At 33.6% G+C, this 20081-nt stretch overlaps 2 protein-coding genes across 2 annotated transcripts; one reads left to right on the top strand and one right to left on the bottom strand.

The window, feature by feature from the left end:
* Window positions 1-208: 208 nt before the first annotated feature.
* Window positions 209-3083, top strand: LOC131014558 (proteasome subunit alpha type-4-like). Its single transcript, XM_057942571.1, has 2 exons — window positions 209-593; window positions 2204-3083. The coding sequence occupies exon 2, from the start codon at window positions 2204-2206 to the stop codon at window positions 2948-2950; it is 747 nt and encodes a 248-aa protein (XP_057798554.1). The 5' UTR covers window positions 209-593; the 3' UTR covers window positions 2951-3083.
* Window positions 3084-9045: 5962 nt separating this feature from the next.
* Window positions 9046-9498, bottom strand: LOC131007933 (uncharacterized). Its single transcript, XM_057934848.1, has one exon. It carries the CDS (start codon window positions 9496-9498, stop codon window positions 9046-9048), a length of 453 nt encoding a protein of 150 aa, XP_057790831.1.
* Window positions 9499-20081: the final 10583 nt, after the last annotated feature.

The raw sequence follows: 20081 nt of genomic DNA on the forward strand, positions 1-20081 counted from the left end.
AAGAATAATTTTATTATCTCAATAAGAAAAAACAACATTTAATTGATAAAATTCAAAATATACCACTAATTTAATTTGATCAAATTAAATTAATCACAAAAATAATTTTATATAAAAATATTTAATATGCTATCATCATAAAAACAAGTTAATAACATAAAGTAATAAATTACAAACGTAAAGTATGTTCCGTCGAATTTCGACGGGTCTTTAATATTATATGCGTTGTCTCGTAATTTAAATCGCAATTCGATTGTAAATCGGGCTGATCAGGCTAGTCCGTTTGGACTGGTGGGTTAAAGTGGGCCAGCCCGGCGGGTTACTGAAATTGAAAAAAAAAATCGAAATTGAAATCAGATTTTAGGGGTTGCTTCAGCGTTCAGCGCGCCTCTTTTCCATTCTTCCTTGAGATTTTAGGGTCACTCTGCATCTGCCGCCGTTTGCCACCGACCCGGCACCACCTCCAGCCACCGGTCCGCGTCAGCTCCTCCACTCGCGGCATCTACACCCGTCGGGGCGCCGCGCCGATCAACCAACGAACATCCTCCTTCTCCAAGTTTCACTCTCAATCACTCACCGGACGCCGCCTCAAGGTTAGTTTGACTGTCATCGGACGCCGATTGATTTGAACATTTGAACTCCGTTTTTTATTTTCTCCAATTAATTTCTTTTTCTCAGTTGATGGGTTGTCCTGTTGTGAATTATGATTATCTGTTTTTCTTAAGAGATTTGATTACCTCGCGAGATATGTATTCTGAAAAGGATTTCTGTATTGCTCTGATGCGTATTAGTAAATTCAATTTCAAGCGCCGAATAACTTTCGCAGAGTTCAATTCGATTTTTTTGTTTAAGTTGTTTGCTGTCAAAACAATTGCAGGTGGTGTAATGATATGTGACTCGTCATTTTCTCGTTTCCTATGCAGTCAAACCATTCAAACTCGAATTGTCACCTTTTGATGTCTGAATATGTTAATCACTTTGTATGTAGTTCTGATAATTTCTTTCTTTCTTTTGTTTGAAAAGAGGACTCGCAAACGGCTAAGGAAAGCAATAGTGACTTGAGAAAAATGAAAGACTGAAATGAGTTTTAAATTGACGTGCTTAGATTAAGATTTTAAATAGTATTACTTTTGAGACTAGCATTATTTTTGGTCTAGTATTTCGTTTGGGGGCTCTCAATTGCATAGTTTGAGTTGGTTTGATAAGTATAAAAATTTGCTACCTACTCTTATTTAAAACCTAACTGAATTAATATTTTTTGAACCTTTCATCTCGAATATATGTAGTCTAGTAACTCAAGGAATTTTAGACAGCTAAAAATGAAATTCATTTTCTTGTAGTTGAATTCCAAATCTTTGAAGAATAAAACGAGTAAGTGCGTATATATTTTGTTTGCATTTCATAATTTTGTTTTCCAGCCCAGAATGGACTGTAATGAAATAAAATTCGTTTTTTTTCTATGTTTTGTTTGTATTTGTTTTACCCAGTTTCTTGAAAACCAAGCTCTCTCGTTGTCGATTGCGCTTTGACTGGTGAATGTAAGTGCGTACATATTTACGTAAATTACTCAGCTTCTTGATTGTCGATTTAGATTTTACAATTGATGTTTTTGAGCTGAGAATGAGGTTTCAGACATGCTAAATTTTGTGTTTTGATGAATTCATTATAAATTGTTCTGCAATGATAGAAATTTTCTACTCTGGGAATGTAGGTAGTGTATTAATTTGATTCGCCTATTTATTGATCGATTTTTCTTAAATGTGTTAATTTAATTGAGATTAATGATATTAGTTATCGATTCGCCTATTTGTTCGAATTTGCTTAAATTGATTAGGGGTTTTGGTTTCGATTGTTGCGCTTCGTTTCCATTTACAATTTGTGTTGCTATGATTCTGAAAGTTTTTGCTTAGGATGCTGAATAACTTTTTGAGTGAGAGTGAATCATATTTAATTTTGTGGTTGCATATTATATCAGTGTTGCTTTTCATTTTCACTGAAGAATCATGCTCAAAATTAAGTGAGCTTGAACTTTGATTTTCCATCTCTTTGGCAAATTCTTCTGCAGAAATTTAGTACTTTGATGTCATCTGAGAAAATCTGATAGTAGTACATATTTCTTTATTATGTAGCCATATCTTTCACCTTAAATTATCAATTCTCGTCTCATAATGATGAATACTCATACTCGACTTCTAACTTGTAGATGTCTCGAAGATATGATAGCCGTACAACAATCTTTTCCCCGGAAGGGCGCCTCTACCAAGTTGAGTACGCGATGGAAGCTATTGGAAATGCTGGGAGTGCTATTGGGATTCTGGCTAAAGATGGAGTTGTGTTAGTCGGTGAAAAGAAGGTCATATCCAAACTACTTGAGACCTCCACATCAGTCGAGAAGATGTACAAGATTGATGACCATGTGGCGTGTGCTGTGGCTGGGATCATGTCTGATGCCAATATCCTGATCAACTCAGCGAGGCTCCAGGCGCAGCGCTACACGTTTGCCTACCAAGAGCCAATGCCACTCGAGCAACTTGTTCAGTCTCTATGTGACACCAAGCAGGGCTACACACAGTATGGTGGCCTCCGCCCCTTTGGTGTTTCGTTTCTGTTTGCAGGGTGGGACAAGAATTACGGGTTTCAGCTTTACATGAGCGACCCTAGTGGGAACTTTAGTGGCTGGAAGGCTGCAGCAATCGGGGCAAACAACCAAGCTGCACAGTCTATACTCAAGCAGGATTACAAAGACGACATCACCAGAGAAGAGGCCGTTCACCTTGCTATAAAGGTGCTCAGCAAGACCATGGACAGCACGAGCCTCAACTCGGAGAAGCTTGAATTGGCCGAGATATTCCTGTCTGCTGGGAAGGTGAAGTTCCAGATGTACCCTTCTGATAAGGTCGACAAGATGTTGGTGAAATCGGGATTAACGCAACCTTCTGCAGACTCGTAGTGAGCTTGATGTACATTTGCCTTGCATCTTTCGAGTAATGTCGCTTCTTTACCGTAGCTTTTTATGTATTTGTACTCTTGAAAACCAAGTGTTCATTGTACTGTTGAAATTTGAGCAATGGCCCTTTCGTGCATATTTTACTGCTTGTGATCGTCTTAAATGTTTTATACAGGCAAAACTACTATTATGGAGCTATTGAAATACACCAGAATAAAGTCCATAAATCTCATTTGGTTACATTTCCATAATCTATTATGTTATCTGAAGTATATTTTATTTTGACGTTAAGAGGGGTGTTTGGCTCGGCTTATAAGCTATTTAAAATAACTTATAAATTTCTTTATTATTCGGCTGATACAGTCATGTGTATATCTTTTTATTTTCTTTTTTTATCTTCTCATTTTTTATTTCTTTCTAAATTTCTGAATTCAACTATTTATAAAATATTTAATTTGCATATCGAAGTAAAGATCAAGATAAGAGCTTTAATTTAATATATTTTACATAAATATTTGATTTAAAATGTAAATATTATATTTATTTAAAGATTAAAAGTAGAAAAATTATATTTCATCTCTCATTTTTCTGAATGAATCTATTTTTCAATTCTTTTTTATTTTTATTTTTATTTTTATTTTTATTTTTATTTTTACTCTTTTTTTGCCTTTTCATAATATCAAATTTTATTATTGTGAATTCTTTATTTTTTTTCAATATTAAGCTCAAATATATTCAATTAAAATTATTTTATATTATATTTATAAATATAATAATTGAATTGGTATCAATTTTATATAAATATAAAATCATATCCCGTGCATTGCAAGAGATACAAATCCTAGTATTAAATTTAATGAGTAGTGTATAATAATGATTAAATTTATAGATTGTAAAGCAAATAATTAAATTAAATCTCATTTTGAGAAAAATAACAGTAAATCATCAATATAACAAAATTAATAGTTGTCATTTAATATACCAATTTTGGGTTCTTAATTCCAAACTATATTATTATTAAAAGTTTGTATTTAAATAGCCCAAAATTAATTAAACATCAGAAAAAATACAAATAATATAAACAAATAAACAATATTCTTACACATAACTAAATAAATCTATATAATAGAACAAAAATTAATTATGACATTTTAAACGATCATAACCTATTCGTTTCAAATTTTCTTTGTCACAAAGAATTAGATAATTAATTTATAGATCCACGTAATTATTATATGTATATTATTATTAAAACTCATTCTTAATATTGAACTAGTACGTACTCTCGTGCGATGCACGGTGATCATCGAAATTGAACAATATATATAAATAAATAAATATAAATATAAATATAAAATAGAATCATACTATAAGCAAATTTAAAATATTTCTTTAAAAAAAATAAAACAATCCACATCAATTATTCAATAAAGAACTAAAATATGAAAACGCTTAAATTTTCAACTTTGTATAAAGTTTAATGATAATATAGTTATTAAATTATTTAAATATATAAAAATTATCATTACATGATATTATTATTACAGATATAAATAAAAATCATATGTGAAATTCTATTTTTATTATATATAACTAATTATTCATCTACAAAGTTACATTAAAATTAATACAAAAAGTTTATTTTTTAAAAAGAGCTATAAAATGAATCAGTATATTTTCCTTCACCCTTGTTTCATTCTAAACTATTATAACTAAAAAAAAATACAAAACCTTATATATATATATAGTTATTTTCCCTTTAATATAAAAAACATAAAAAAAAGTAAATAGAAATTAATAGCAGAAAAGAAGAAGAGGTAAACATGACAATAAGAAGAGAGGATATTTAAACGAAACTAATTTATTCATGTCCTACAATCTAGCAGATGGAACTATTTGTCTAATAAATTTTCTATGCAATATGAAGCATCCACATGCTATTAGTTTAGCCAGCAAATTCAAAAGGATTGTATACTTTCTTGGGTTAATTATCAATTTCACAACGTGGAGGCCCTTATTACGTTTAGCACTCTATGGGCAGGGGTGCGTCAACTAAGCCCTTAAAGTAACTATTTTCTTCCAATTAAGTCCTCCGACTTAACAGAGAATTAATACCGTTAACTATTTTTATTATTTTTATTTTTTTATTTTGTTGGTGATGGGACCCACCAGGGCCGGTCCTGAGAAAAATGAGCCCCCGAGCGAAATTATAAAAATGGGCCCTCATCTTAATTAATTAATTTTTTTCTTTTATTAAATCTTAACATATTAATTGTTATGTTTACTGCTTTAAATTTGATTAACTTGGTCAGAAAAATGAGGCCCGGAGCGAAATTATAAAAATGGGCCCTCAATATATTAGCGCATCAATATCTTGAAAAATTAAAATTTCCCTTACTTATAAAAAATGACTTCATCTAGTATTACTCCCGTGCGATGCACGGTAAAAAAAATTATATTTTTTAGAATATTATATTTAGAAAATGAAATTCTATAAGTTAGTCATATTATTATACTCTAATAAAGATAATAGCATTAAAATGAAGATAAAATCATCTTATAATTGGAGGATGTAAAAATGAATGACCAAGATCTTGACAAAACCTTTTTAACTAACGATTATTATTATCTATTTAAAAAATTTCCACCAAAATATCTAGATATTTTTCTTTCAAATTTTCTATTAGTTTCGAAAGGGTTTTTGGAACTTTTAATTACTTTTTACTGATTTGCATTTCATAATATATTTTTTTGAGGCGTTAATTGACTGTAAATCCACAAACTATTAGTGAATTTTGCTATTTTTTTCAACTATATAAAGTTGCAATATAAATACATAAACTTTAGCTCATTCTGGAATTTGCCCTGAATTTTAATTTCGTTCATACATGACAAAATTAAAGATGATATAATATATACACATTATATTAAAATAACTTATACAAAATTTCTACTGAAATATACATAGTACTAATATTTATATTTAATGAATATATAGTTTAATTTTAAAATTTTTATTTTGATAAAATTAACAAATATAACCTAGCAAAGATGAAATTTAAAATTTGTCATGATCAAGAATCATAACATTTTAAAATTTGTTTATTTTATTTTATTTTTTATATTTTTTCTGTATAGTATTATTTTTATATTTATATTTTTTATTATAACAATTTAATGCAGTTACAAAGATTAAACTTATATTTTTTTCATTTTAGAACTCTTTAGCTTAAAATATAAATTTGTAGATAAATACTCCCTCCGTCCACCAATTAAAGGCCTATATGAAAAAACACGGGTTTTAAGAAAAAGTGTATTTTTATTAGTTGAGTGGAGAAAGGGGCCCACTTTTTTGTAAAGAATCTTTGACTTTTTTGATTAAATAATTAATAAAAACTTACCAAAAATAGGTAGGCCTTGTTTTTGTGGACGAACCAAAATGGCAAGTAGGCCTTGAATTGGTGGACGGAGGGAGTAATTGTATATATATATATATATATATATATATATATATATATCTCTTAAAAATAGAATTTCTAATATGATTTACATTTATTAAATTTTTAGTGCATTTTTGTATGAATTTTTATTATTATTATTATTATTATTATTATTATTATTATTATTATTATTATTATTATTATTATCTAGAGTAGACGAAATTGATAAAAAAAAATTAGAAAGAAAAAATTATTTTCAAAAATAGTAAGGTGATTTTTGACAGGAAAACATAATTTACTATTTTTTAAAGTGATTGAGCTTTTATATATGTATATAGATATTGTCAAATCATTCAATCTCTCTAGGGACATTGACGATTTCAAATACGTTTTCAACAATTTTAAATTTGAGAAGCTCCTTTTAGAACAGTAAGTCAGTGACTGACATTGTCAGCATAATTTTATATTTCGATTTGAACTTTGAAGTTTTAATACAATATAAATTTAACAATAAGTTATATTGCCTAATATTTCTTAGTATATATAAAGTCTATAATTAATGAGATATATTTAAAATTTTGGGACCTCAAAATTATGTTACAAAATTATCATCAAATTAATTTGAAATTGATTTTAAATTGAACTTTGAATTTTTGACAATAAATATTTTTTAGTATACATAAATATTATAATTAATGGGATATATTAAAAAATTGGGCCCTCAATTTTTTGGGGCCCTGGGCCGTCGCCCATGCCCGCCCACCCTCAGGGCCGGCCCTGGGACCCACACCTTCTTCTTCACCAAACACGCCGGTCCGACCCCTACGCCATGAACCACCGCTTCATGTGAAATCCTTGCTTGTGTGGCACATTTGATATTGAAATGCAAATTCTTGTGTAACACAGTTTCAGGTGAAATCCAGACAAGTAATTTGAAAATCGTGTATTTATATATTGAGTTTCGCATGGCTTAATTGTGGGGTGTGAATGGACGCGTGACATTGTATAATAATGGTAATTTGGGTGCTCTAAAAGTGCTTCTTCACATAACTATGATTATCAAATGTGTATTCGCACAAAAATCTGTGTAATAATATAAGTTTTCGTGAAAGGTAGTAAATTCATTATATGCTGTTGAGATTCGAATCTAAATTCATGTTCTGTGTCAGTGATATATTTTAAGTATTACTACTAACTAGTACTTGGAAGTATTTGGATTTGAATTTTGATCCATATGTTAGATCTTAATCTTTTAGGTAGTTTGATATAAAACTCAATTTTGTGTATTAATCTTGTACTATAAATATATAATCTAGTATATTATATATATTGAGTGATATAGTGATAAATATAGGCTTTCTAAAACAATAAGAATCGGGTCTAATTTCGAATATTTTATAGCTATCTTAATCTCCGATTTATTTTCTATGATATATGTGCTACAAATTAAGAATGTATATTTAGACTTATATTGGACTGTCTTTTTTTTGGAAGATGACTTATATTCGACTTTGTTGAACTAAAGTTGATCGTGGCCAGACCAATTATTTATCGTTTAGTTGGATTTAAAAATAATTTGTTATATATAAGACAAAGTAATTATACATATACGCAGAATAATTGAAGTTATACCGATATTTATTTATCATAAAGCAATCACAATAATACAGTTTGAAGTTGGCAAAGTTCTTGCATGCTGTCCTGTCCTTGCTTATATTTGTACAGTAAAACAGTACCAATGTATTAAATTCAAAAACACAACTTCTTAGCTACATTCAACTCACCTCTGCATCTTCACTTATTTACTTCAACTTCACTTTTAATCCTATTATAAGTTTTTTTCTTTTTTTTTTTGAAAACAAAATAAACAACGGGCTATATATAGACAAATCAATAATAACTAATACTTCATCCATCTCATCACTTATCTTAATTTTGAGCACGGAGATTAAGATAGGAAATTACGATAGGGACCATGTACATAAATTGATAAGAAAAGTGTGTCAAGATAAGTGAGACGAAAGAAGTAGAAGTGTGATAGTTTCGTGATTAAGTGTCCTATTGGTATATTAATTTTATAATATTTTGTTTCATAATATGGATACGACTCGATAATCAATCTTAAAATATTGCCACGTAGTACTAGTATTGCCTTATAAATTTTGCCCTTTCCTATAACAAATTTAATCTTAAAACTAATTCAGTATCACGTAATATCGTACAATTTAATTAATCTTGAGTTATCGAATGTCCCTTTTGAGTATAAATCTGAATAACTATCTCATTTCAGAATTTTAAGATCAAACGATGCAAAGCTTCCCATTTTATCCTATTCCCCAATGCAAATTGTTTACTGTTTTTGTTTCTTTTGCAATAATTAGATATTAAAAAAGAAGAAGGTAAAATTGTCCACGAGTCTTGACTATATATAAACACTTATTTGGACACGAAATGAGTAATGAAACACTAAGATGGAGTGATTAAAATTGGACAATAATTTTATCAAAAAAATTAAAAAATAACATCCATTAGATTTTAGCATAATCTTTCAATCACTGCTCAAAAAAAAAGAAGAAGAAAAAGAACCTAACATGCTTGAATCCATTTACATTCTGATTAATAGAGCATTAGATCTATGACTATTATTACCTCGAATTTTTAAAAAAATTGATCTGTTGATACAGTTGGCGCTACAGAAACAATTTCGATGTGCAACGTCTTGAGCGCCGCCCCATTAAACCTCCTCTTCCACAGATTCGGCGCCGCCGCCTCCTTCTTCAGCACCGGCAGCGGCGGATCAAGCTCGGCGACGTCCACCACTTTGGCGTCGCAATCTTTCTTGAAATCGTTGGTCTTGGCGGGCAGGAGGGCTTTGGAAGAGAAGAGCTTCTTGAGCTTGGAGTAGGTGTGGTTTGGGGTTGGGGCGACGCGGTTGCTTCTCTTCTTGACTTGGCCCATGCAGCTCACCTTAGGGGAGGACGGCTCGTCGGAGGGAGCCGAATGCCGCTTTATGTCTTTCAGAGATAAGCGGCAGAAGAGAGGTATGAAGATGGTTTTGTGATGGAGGAGCTGCTGCTGCTGCCGCCGCCGCCGCTCGTATACGCTTCCCATCTTTCTTTTACTTTTACTTTTACTCTCTCTCTCTCTCTAATTTCAGATATGCATGTGTGTGTGTGATTGTCTCGTTTGTGAGTGTGAAATGCGTGTTTCTGAGAAGTGAAGTGAAATGGAGAGAAGGTCAATTCAAAGGGAGGGCTCGGTCGAGACAAAGAGATCTACAGAGAGAGAGTGAATATAGGAGTACTATTTTGTGTGTCGATTATTTAAATATGATGAGTCCGACTCGTGTCTCGAAGTGAAGTTATCTTAGTCTTTTTGGGGCATGAAAAGTAGGAATACATCATTCCCTTCCAAACAATAAACTACAAAAATTGTAATGTTAATTGTTAATGGAGACTTGGATTTACATTTATAAATTCTTGACTGGACGTCGTGTGAATGGATAAAAACATCGTCGCTATATACACATCTTAAATTTCATTCTCTAATTAATACTCTCTTCGTTGCACGAATCTTGACACGTTTAATTTCGGTACAAGAATTAATGAGTTATAAATTAGTCTTTTAAGTGTATAGGTACTAAAGTATAAAAGTGATAAAGTAGGAAAGAGAATGTGATAAAGTAGCAGAAAGAAGATAATAAAGTGATAAAGTAGAGAGAGAAAGGTAATTAACAACCCTTATTGTTTAACTAATTGTTACTATATTTAAAAACGTGTCAAGATTCGTGGAACGACAAAAAAAATACGTGTCAAGATTCGTGGGACAGAAGGAGTAGGTCAAAACTTTTAACGTATGTTTTTAACCTTCTAATTAATAAAGTATCAACTTATACAGATTGAAAATCTATCTCTATATATATAAAAGAGGAGCCATTTTCAAAAATAGCAAATTATATTTTTCCGTCAAAAATCATCTTATTATTTTTGAAAATATTTTTTTATTTATAATTTTTTTTATTCATTTCGTCTACTCTAAATTATACAGATAAATTTTTTGTTATATTTTTTTCTATTGATACAATTTGTCACATTTTCATAGTTTTTACCGTATAGTTCTTATTTAATAGGGTTAAGTATCAAATAAACCCTTAACGTGGAAACCTTTATTACGTTGACGACCCTATGGCAAAGGGGGTATCAAATAAACCTCTATCGTAATTGATTTTGAACAATTACACCCTTAGACCTAACGTCCACTTAACAGCCGTTTACTTATTATTATTTTTCTTTTTTTGGTGGGTCCCACTTGTAACTACCCGAAATCCCCTTTTTTATTTGGGGAATATGTTTGAGTTCGAAGAACCCTAGCCGGCGATGATTTCATGCAAATTCCCGATCATCTTTCGGGTTTTTCTGAAATTAGAATAGGGTTTCTTCGTGTTGTTGGATTTCTTCACCCATGAGTTTCAATTCCGTCTCCGGTGGTTATGGATCGAGCACATCGCGCGGTGGACGTCAGTTTCAAGACAATCAAAATCACAGGCTTTGTACGTGCGAAATTGAAGGTAGAAGGTTGAGGGTTGTGATAATGACATCGTGAACTGACGAAAATCCTGGTAGGAGGTTTTATGGATGTCGAAATTGGAAGGTATCTTTGTGATTTTGCACTAGTTTGTATTTTTTGAACTTTCTTGCTTTAAATGTCTGCAATTTCGTGTTTTAGACGAAGAACTGTGGATTTTTTTATTGGCTTGACGAACCAATTAGTGAAAGAGCCAAGGAAGTTTATCAATGAGTTGAAGCTCATGAAGATTAAGGAGAGCTCAAGCTCGGTACCCACTGATATGGAGCCGGAAATTGTCAAGCTTTGGGATTTTGTTCAAACTTTGAAATCAGATTCAAACGAAATTAAGAAGAAAGTTAGACTAGTTACTGCAATGTTGCTTGCTTCTTGGGTGTTATTTGCATATTTTGCACTAGTTTAACATGTCTTTGTAAAGTTCTATGAACTCTATTGTAGATCATGTATCCCTTTGTTTTGGTTATGAAATTGAAGCACATTTTGGATTATATATTGGTGTTTTATTGCTGTCAAAAATCTCATATGATTAATGTTGTAAACAAATGATCCATCATTCAAACATAAAATGAAAGCTGAATAACTTAAATGAACAAAAGAGAGGATACAAAGATGAAGAAAGGATGCAGTCTATAACATCATAGTGGGACATAGTAGGATTCAAACAAAAGATGAACAAAACCATATCATTCCATCATTCAAAAATTCGAATAATACCATACATATTTCAGTCTATAAATATTCCATTGTTCTTATCCAAATATCCATCATTCAACACCATCCAAATATCCATCATTCAAAACCATACATATTCAATCACAGTCTAAACATCCATCATTCAAAACCATAGTTGTAAACAAAAGAAAAATATCAAAACTTTCTTGGGCTTGTTGTAAACTGAGGAAGAAATATCATGCTTCAACTAGTAGTTGTAGAATCCACAGTTGAAACAATATTTTTCCCTCTTGGGGATCTTCTTAGGACCACTTCTTCTTTTTTTCCTCGTGGAGCCTTAAATGGCTTTGAGGCCACCTTCCTAAGCTTTGATGGATCAGTCACTGTATGAGTTTGTTTTCTCTTGCCTTTCCTCAATTCACTTTCATTTGGTATTGCAAACCGTGTGTTTGGTTCAGGCTCCATGGACCTGCCCTCATTTATGACTAGTGATGCAGACATCCCGGGCTGTTTTATGGCATAGAACAACATAGTCTTAGTATAAATGTAGATCTAAGCTAATGAAGAATAAAGACTGACAGTTATCATAATTGAAATCTCACATTTAGAACACTCCTTCCAGTTTCAGTATTGATGTACAAGCCCATGCCTTGAGAACTCCTCTTTCTCTTCACCTTTGTAGGCAAAGCTGAAGTTGAAGCTTGAGTATCTTGTGCCACCTGAGTAGTATGTAAGTCAATCAATAAGTAATAAAATCATTAACATTTTCATTTATATATTGGGAGACATATGAATACCTCACTTGGCCTTTGAGGGCAATGTCTTTTTTTATGACTTGAACTCTTACAGATGCTACAACGTTGTAGCTGACCAACCCTTGACAGTTTGGTTCCCTTCCTAGGCTCGTTTGGAGCTCTCACCCTCATCTTCTTGGGCTTGTCAATCTTTTTTTCCACTGGAGGAGGTTCTACTCCATCACATTCTTTAACATTCCAGAATTTCATGCCTGGAACCGGCTGGATGGAGTGTTCATAGCTTTTCATGTAGGTTGACTTATGGTACCAGCTGGAAATGACTCTTAGAGGGTCCAATGAAGAGTAAAATAATGCAGCTAGTGCATGGCAACATGGAACCCCTGTCAATTCCCACATCCTACATGTACAACTTTTCCTATCCAATGACACAGTGTGTTTGTCCTCAAACTCCCCAATTTCATACCCATCTTCCCCATTCCAGATCACATTGCATGTCAATGCTTCAGATTTAGCTGCCTCAAACAATTTCATGCATGCAGGAGACCAATCAGACTTCCACTGATGCACACTATTTCTTCTATCCCTTATTCTAGTCATCACAATCACCCTAATGTCGTCTAGCATACAGATAATTGGTTTGTGCCTAGCTTCTAGAATGCTTGAATTGAAAGACTTAGAAATGTTGTTATCTACCATGTGAATGCAGCATCTGTCACTTTGATATGCCCTACACTAGTTCTGGGGTGGATAATGAAGGAGATCCACTGCAGCCTGCTTCTTTATAGAACTAAGCTTGGCCATGTTCAGCTTGTACTCTTCTTGGAATGAAGACCAAGCTGCCAACCAGAACCTCTTCTTCAATTCCTCACCTCTCCACTTCTTACTCCAGTTACCATAGATGTGTCTTGCACACCATCTATGCTCAGCATCTGGTATTTGGTCATTTACTGCCTCCATCAAGCCCTGTTAGAAGTGTGAAATTAGTTTTCATGAGTTATAGTTTTCAATAAAACACTAAGACATAACATGAAGAAATACTAACCTTCTGCATATCAGACATAATAGTCACCCTTGATCCATCACCAAGCTGTAATTCACTCTTCAACCAACTTAAAAACTAATTCCAGTTGTGTTTGTTCTCCTTATTCACCACTGTCCATGCAATGGGGCAGACTCCATCATTGGCATCCTTCCCAACAACTGTAAGAAGCACCCCAAATGTAACCCCCTTTAGATGACAACCATCTAAAGATATCAATGGCCTACATCCCCCAAGCCAGTTCTTCCTACATGCATCAAGTATGACAAAAATCCGTTTGAAAACTCTTCTGCCATTTGCTAGTTCATCTCTAGACAGTTGCATCTCCATTTTTGAACCTGGGTTAGTCTCCTTTACCTTCTCAATATAACCACAAAGCATATTAAACTCATGCATGTAGCTGCCTTTCATCTTTGTCTGAATTATTCTCTTAGCTCTCTTGCACTTCATCAAGCTAACATGAATTTTTAAATGTTCTTTCAAATGCCCTTGCATATCCTTTGATGAAAACTTAGGATTTCTATACAATGCCTCCTTAAAATAGTTGGCAAGGTATGATTGAGAGCAACTAGACACCTCCCTCTGCCTAGTACAAGTATGTTGGGCTACCAATGTTTGATGACTAGCCCTTCTGCCTCCCTATCATTTGAAGCCAGCATCACAAATGGATAAGAACTCTCACTAGTGCAAATAACTCTAATTCTCTTTGGTTCATTCTTGATAAACTTAAGTTTGTACCCAAATTTGACAGCATAGGTATTGATAGCATCTCTACAATCCTTTGCTCCAGCAAAGGTCATACCAATTTCAAACTTACACTGCTCCCCAACTTCTAATGCATCACAAACATCTTCATCATTAACCAATTCATCATCACTATCAGATTGCTCATCACTATATATGATGGAGTCCGTCTCTGAGGCAATACCAAAACTTAGGTCATCTCTTTGGTAATCATCTCCATCCTCACTTCCCACTTCATTAACTCCTATAGCATTATCTTCCTGTTCTTCATCCTCACTCCTTTCATTTACCATAATGTCCTCTATCCCAATGACAATCTCAGTCTCTACCCCACTGTCTACTGGCACTCCCTCCTCGGCATTAGTCTCTACCCCACTGTCTATTGTCCCTACCCCCTCCACAGTCTCTACCTTATCAGTAACCTCACCATCATTGGCAATCCTCAAATCATGCACATCCTCTAAATCACCACTACCATCTTCTTCCTCAAACATACATAAAGGTATAATTTGGGGCATGGGATCTGTTTCATGGTCAGCAAACAATAAGACCTCTGCTTGTCCAACTATATCAAAGTAGTCAAAAACTTTTTTACAATGTTGTGAGTCCCTAAGGAGAACTAAGCCCTTCTCAAAAGTGTAATCATCATCTAAGGCATAGACTTTCTTAGGTTTACTACCATAGCAATTAGCAAATTCATCAACAATGCGCTCATAAGTCATTTTCTCATAGGATTCTTCAATTTCTACAGAATTGTAGCCATCGTACATTAGTTTCCCGGAATCATCATTTTTCACCCCTAAACCCTATAAATTAAAAACGAATGTCAACATGTTGCATCACAGACAACAAGAAAACACAAAAAAATTCACAATCAATAATATGTATATATCATACTTCTAGAAAAATCGACATAAGAAACTTGTTTGTAATAACCCTTGCATGCAATACTTATTGCTACTGTCGACATCCCAAACTTCAGAAAAACGATCATGAAAACTTATCTTTCTGTCGATTTTATCAATCCCACCGGAGTAGATTAGCTTCGTCTCTCAATGGCGTGGCGTCTGTGATGTTGGAATGGCGTATGCATTTTCTTTTTACAAATCTGGTATTTTAACTACCTCACTCTCCACCCCCTACCCCTCAAGCCAATTTTTTTATTATTTTTTTTAACGAAAATGCATGACTTTTTACACAAAAATGCATAAAGTTTCATACAAAAATACATTGCATCTTTACAAATTCTGGTATTTTCGCCACCCCACCCCACCCCCCCAAGCCAAAAAAAAATTTTCATCGCTGGCGCACCCCCTTCCCCCCCCCCATCCCGCGGTGAATTTTTTAAAAAATATTGAAAAATAGAAAGAAAAAAAAATTGGCTTGGGGGAATGGGATGGAGTGCGTCAACGGTGAAAAAAAATCAAATTTTAAAAAAGTGGCTAAAAAAAGTGGCTACTCTCATAAACAATTTTTAAAAAGTGGGTAAATTTTAATTTTAATATATATATATATATATATATATATGTATATATATATATAGGGGAGGACTAAAATAAAAACACTTCTTAAAATATAAAATATAAATAATTTTCAGCCCTTAGATCATCAAGATCTACGGTTGATTCGTAACCGTGTTGAATGAATTCGTGGTCCTGAGTTCGAATCCCAAAGGTAGCAAAACTTTGTTTTTCACAAATCGTAACCTTGTTGGATGAATTCATATGTGTTCTACATATACAGGGTCGAATCCCACAACTCCCAAAAAATCAGCATTTATTCACGTCATGTTCAACGGCTCGTTGAACATATCAATTAATTTCGTTGAACATGGCGTGAATAAATACTGATTTTTTGGGGATTGTGGGATTCGACCATGTATATGTTCAACAAAAAAAAATCGTTGAACATGGCGTGAATAAATGATGACCGTTTGATTAGATAAGATCAATGGTTGAGATTTGGTCTGTGTTATTTGAATATTGAGTGGTCTCCATTAAACTCTTTCCTATATGAATTAAAATTACAATAGGTATCTGAATACAATCAATTATACAACCCGCACGCAGACAAGACCTCAACAATACACAACGGTGGGAAAACTACACCGCACGCAGGCAGAATTGAACCCAAGACCTCTCACAAAGGAGAGTTTTTGGGTGCCTCATCTTTGTCACTAGAGCAAGGCTTCATTGGCCGCTTTTTATATATTTATAATAAGGATAGTAGCACTTTACACATCTCTAGTTTACACATGATGAGATGAACTTGCAATCCTGCATTTAAATTCACTAATTTTTTTCTTATTTTTTTATTTTGCATACAACGAACATTTTTAATAATGAATGCTGAGGTGGAATTTGGAACTTTCTACATGGATGATATGGAAGTAATTTTCCTAGATAATGTATCTTTGCATTAGGTAAATTACATTATAGGAATTTTAAAATATATTAACGAATCAACAAGAAATGAGATATGTAGCACTTTTTATGGTTGTATGTCTCATTTGTTGATTTGTTAATATATATATATATATATATATATATATATATATTTGTGTTTTCGTAGTGTAATTTATCTAGAATGTCCAACTATATTGTTTAAGAGAACTTCCGTTAAATCATGTAGATAGTTTCAAACTTTCGACTTTCACCTTAATATTTATTAATATTTGGAAAATATTCATTGTATACAAATTTTTTTAACAAATAATCTATCTAGAGATTAAATTTTGAATTTATTGTAAAACCAAAAAATATATGAAAATTTATATATTTAGGGGGTGTATTAGTTCAAGACTTTAATAGATTTATGCAGACTTTAAAGTCTGGGTGTATTAGTTCAAGACTTTTAAAAGTCTATGAAAATCTGGGTGTATTCGTTCAAGACTTTTAAAAGTCTATAAAAATCTGGGTGTATTCGTTCAAGACTTTTAAAAGTCTATGAAAATCTGGGTGTAGTTCGTTAATCTATGGACTTTAAAGTTGGAATGACTTTCACTGATTTCGTTGAAAATATAGGCATGAAAAAATTCGAACACAGACCACGAGAATTCACAAATCCTACAAAATCCCCGCGCTTGCTGGGTTCCAGCGCCTGCGGCCGCTGGACCCTAACGCCCGTTGCCAATGATTCCAGCGAGTGCTGGGGCGCCGCGGCCGCTCGAAAAAGCCAGCGGTCGAATATATATATATATATACCACAAAGCCAGCGGCCGCTGGGTCTCCAGCGGTCGCTGGGTATCCAGCGCTCATGGGCCCCTAGCGGCCGTTGGAAGTAGGTCTAGTGCTCGTTCAATTCCCGCGCTCGTTGGGTTTGTGGTTTTCAAGTCCGAAAATATCACGCCAAATTCTTGTTAATTCATTAAAAATCCAACCAAAAATTCATTCAAAATCATGAATCCGTGAGAATTCTATAGACTTTTAAAATCTACGGACTTTTAAAATCTACATAAATCTTGAACTAATACACCCCCCTTAAACGTTGTTATCCCTTTATTATATATAGACAATACAAGCAAAGGAGAAAGAAAAAAAGCTCCAAAGTTAGTGAGATTTAATTTAGGGGTGAGCAAACTCAAACCAAACCCGTTAAACCGACACAGACCGACGGGTTCAGTTCGGACCGACCCATGCCGTAAGAAGCATTCGATCGGGTCGGTCCACATTTTAGGGACCGAAATTATTTTGGATCGGTCCAGATCCAAACCCGCTCGAATGCGTTGAACCCGGGTTCAGTTCGGACCTATAAAATATATATTTATTTTTTATTTTTATAATAAGAATTAAAATAATATAGTTAATACTTATTTCATTTTCTTCTCAATTCCACTTTTCCACTCCGCCGCCCACCAATTTTCCACTCGGCCCTTCCTTTGGCCTCCTCACTTCTCACTGTCACCAGCAGCCTCCCTCCGACCTCTAAACTTCCCGCTGGTGCTAGCCGCAGCCGCAGCCGCATCCTCACGCGTTAGTAGATCGGCGCCATCAGCCTCTCATCGCGTCGTCACCGCCTCTTATCGTTGCGACGCCGCAACACCGCATCCTCCCCTCGCCAGCCTCCTCCAGGACCTCCACGACTCCAGCCACTAGTTCACGATTAAGGTCCCCTCTCTCCAAGATCCCACTCACAAAAACGGTGTAGTTGACTAGTTGAGTGGCAATCAGTTCATGGATAAGATCTCCCCTCTCTCCCTCATTTTCAAGGAATGGGATTAAAGGATTCACTGGCTGATCCATTGTTGAAGACATATTTGAATCTTGACCTGGGGGCCGAGGGGCCTGTGCAATTCCCTGCGGGAGATGTCGATTCTTTGGTTTTGCATATTTGTTGAGGAAATCAGTAACCTAGGGCTAAAATTAAGGTGTAAAACATGGCAAAATAAAGTTTGTACCTAGTTTTCGGGTCGGACCCGAATCGAACCAAACTCGTTGTTCGGTTTCGGGCCGATCCAGGTTCGGTTTTAAGCATTTGTTCGGTCCGGATCGGTCCTATTTTTTTAAAAAAATCAATTCTTCGGTTCCACCGGGTCGGTCCGGGTTGGACCCGATGCTCATCCCTAATTTAATCACCCCTTTCGAGAGGCCAATCTTCCCCTTATTCGGGATTTCGACTTTGGGGTGTTCAGTTCCTAAATTTGGATAGGATTAGTAATGAAATATTTTGTTCGATCGGGTAAATAGGGCCTGATACACCAGATAATATCACATAGGAGTTATAGCTATAAGTCGTGATTTACCTTTGTGACAAAAGTAATTTTGGATAATTTCATATCAATTCAATTTTGGATAATCTGAGAACAATTAGTTATGAGTTGTGGTTACCTTTATGACAAAAATAATTTTAGATAATCTCATATCAATTCAATTTTGAATAATCTCATAACAATTCAATCTTAGTAATTTAATGTCCCCTTAATGATTACATAATTGAAAATTTAATTCAACCGAATAAATTGATTTAATTTTAAATAAATCAGAATTGAAAGTTAGATAATCATGTTAAAAATCATACTAGTAATTAAAAATTTGGGTATTTAAAATCAGAAATTTTTAATTTATATACAAGAGCAGAATTTAATAGAAACCTGTAATTTAGGCCAAGTTAGAAATTAGACTTGTATATAGCGTTGGAATTAGGGATGGCAATCTACCCGCGGGTAGTGGATATCCGTGAAAACCCGAACCCATTAGGGTGGTTTGGATATCATTTGATATCTACGGATAGTTTCGTGGGTACAATTCACTATCCATTTAGTTCGTGGGTATGGGTTTGGATAATTATTATCCATACCCGCGAAACTCGTTTACCCGCGAAAAATACCCGCCAATTACCCGTCAAATATCCATAAAAAATTCTATAAAATATGGGCTTTAAATACATATTTTGAGATTATGGGCTAGTATTTTATATTTTAAAATAGGCCCAAACAATAAGGCCCAAAGTCTAATATTGAGCACCGCAGTCGTCTCAAACCAAAGCTATTAGAAGCATTAATGTGTACTCAAAATTGGCTACGAAATCAACTCGAAGGTATGTAAATTTATAATTATAATTAATCTTTTATTTCATATATCTAATGTAAATAATTGCTTATTTCATAGGTCAAGGAAAGAATGGAAGCTTTTGGACTTGTCTTGAAGATGAAGAAGAAGAGTTTAATGAAGAGGGTTCTATTTCTACTGTCGAATAATTATAGACACTGTTCTTTGTTGGATTTTATATTTTAGTGATGAATTTAAACATTGTTCTTTGTGAATTTGAATTTAAACATTGTTCTTTGTGGATTTGAACTATGTTATTTGTGTTGATTTTTTTTTTTCTATTAAATTTGTTGTAAATTTATATTTAAATTCTATTTTGTGGGTATCCAGCGGATAGTGGGTATCCGGCGGATA

This window comes from Salvia miltiorrhiza, chromosome 1 (assembly GCF_028751815.1).
Source record: "Salvia miltiorrhiza cultivar Shanhuang (shh) chromosome 1, IMPLAD_Smil_shh, whole genome shotgun sequence".
Taxonomy (NCBI): domain Eukaryota; kingdom Viridiplantae; phylum Streptophyta; class Magnoliopsida; order Lamiales; family Lamiaceae; genus Salvia; species Salvia miltiorrhiza.

What these genes read in the sequence shown, in the direction of transcription:
- LOC131014558 (XM_057942571.1), top strand. Translation starts at nt 2,204, where the DNA reads ATGTCTCGAAGATATGATAGCCGTACAACAATCTTTTCCCCGGAAGGG.
- LOC131007933 (XM_057934848.1), bottom strand. Translation starts at nt 9,498, where the DNA reads ATGGGAAGCGTATACGAGCGGCGGCGGCGGCAGCAGCAGCAGCTCCTC.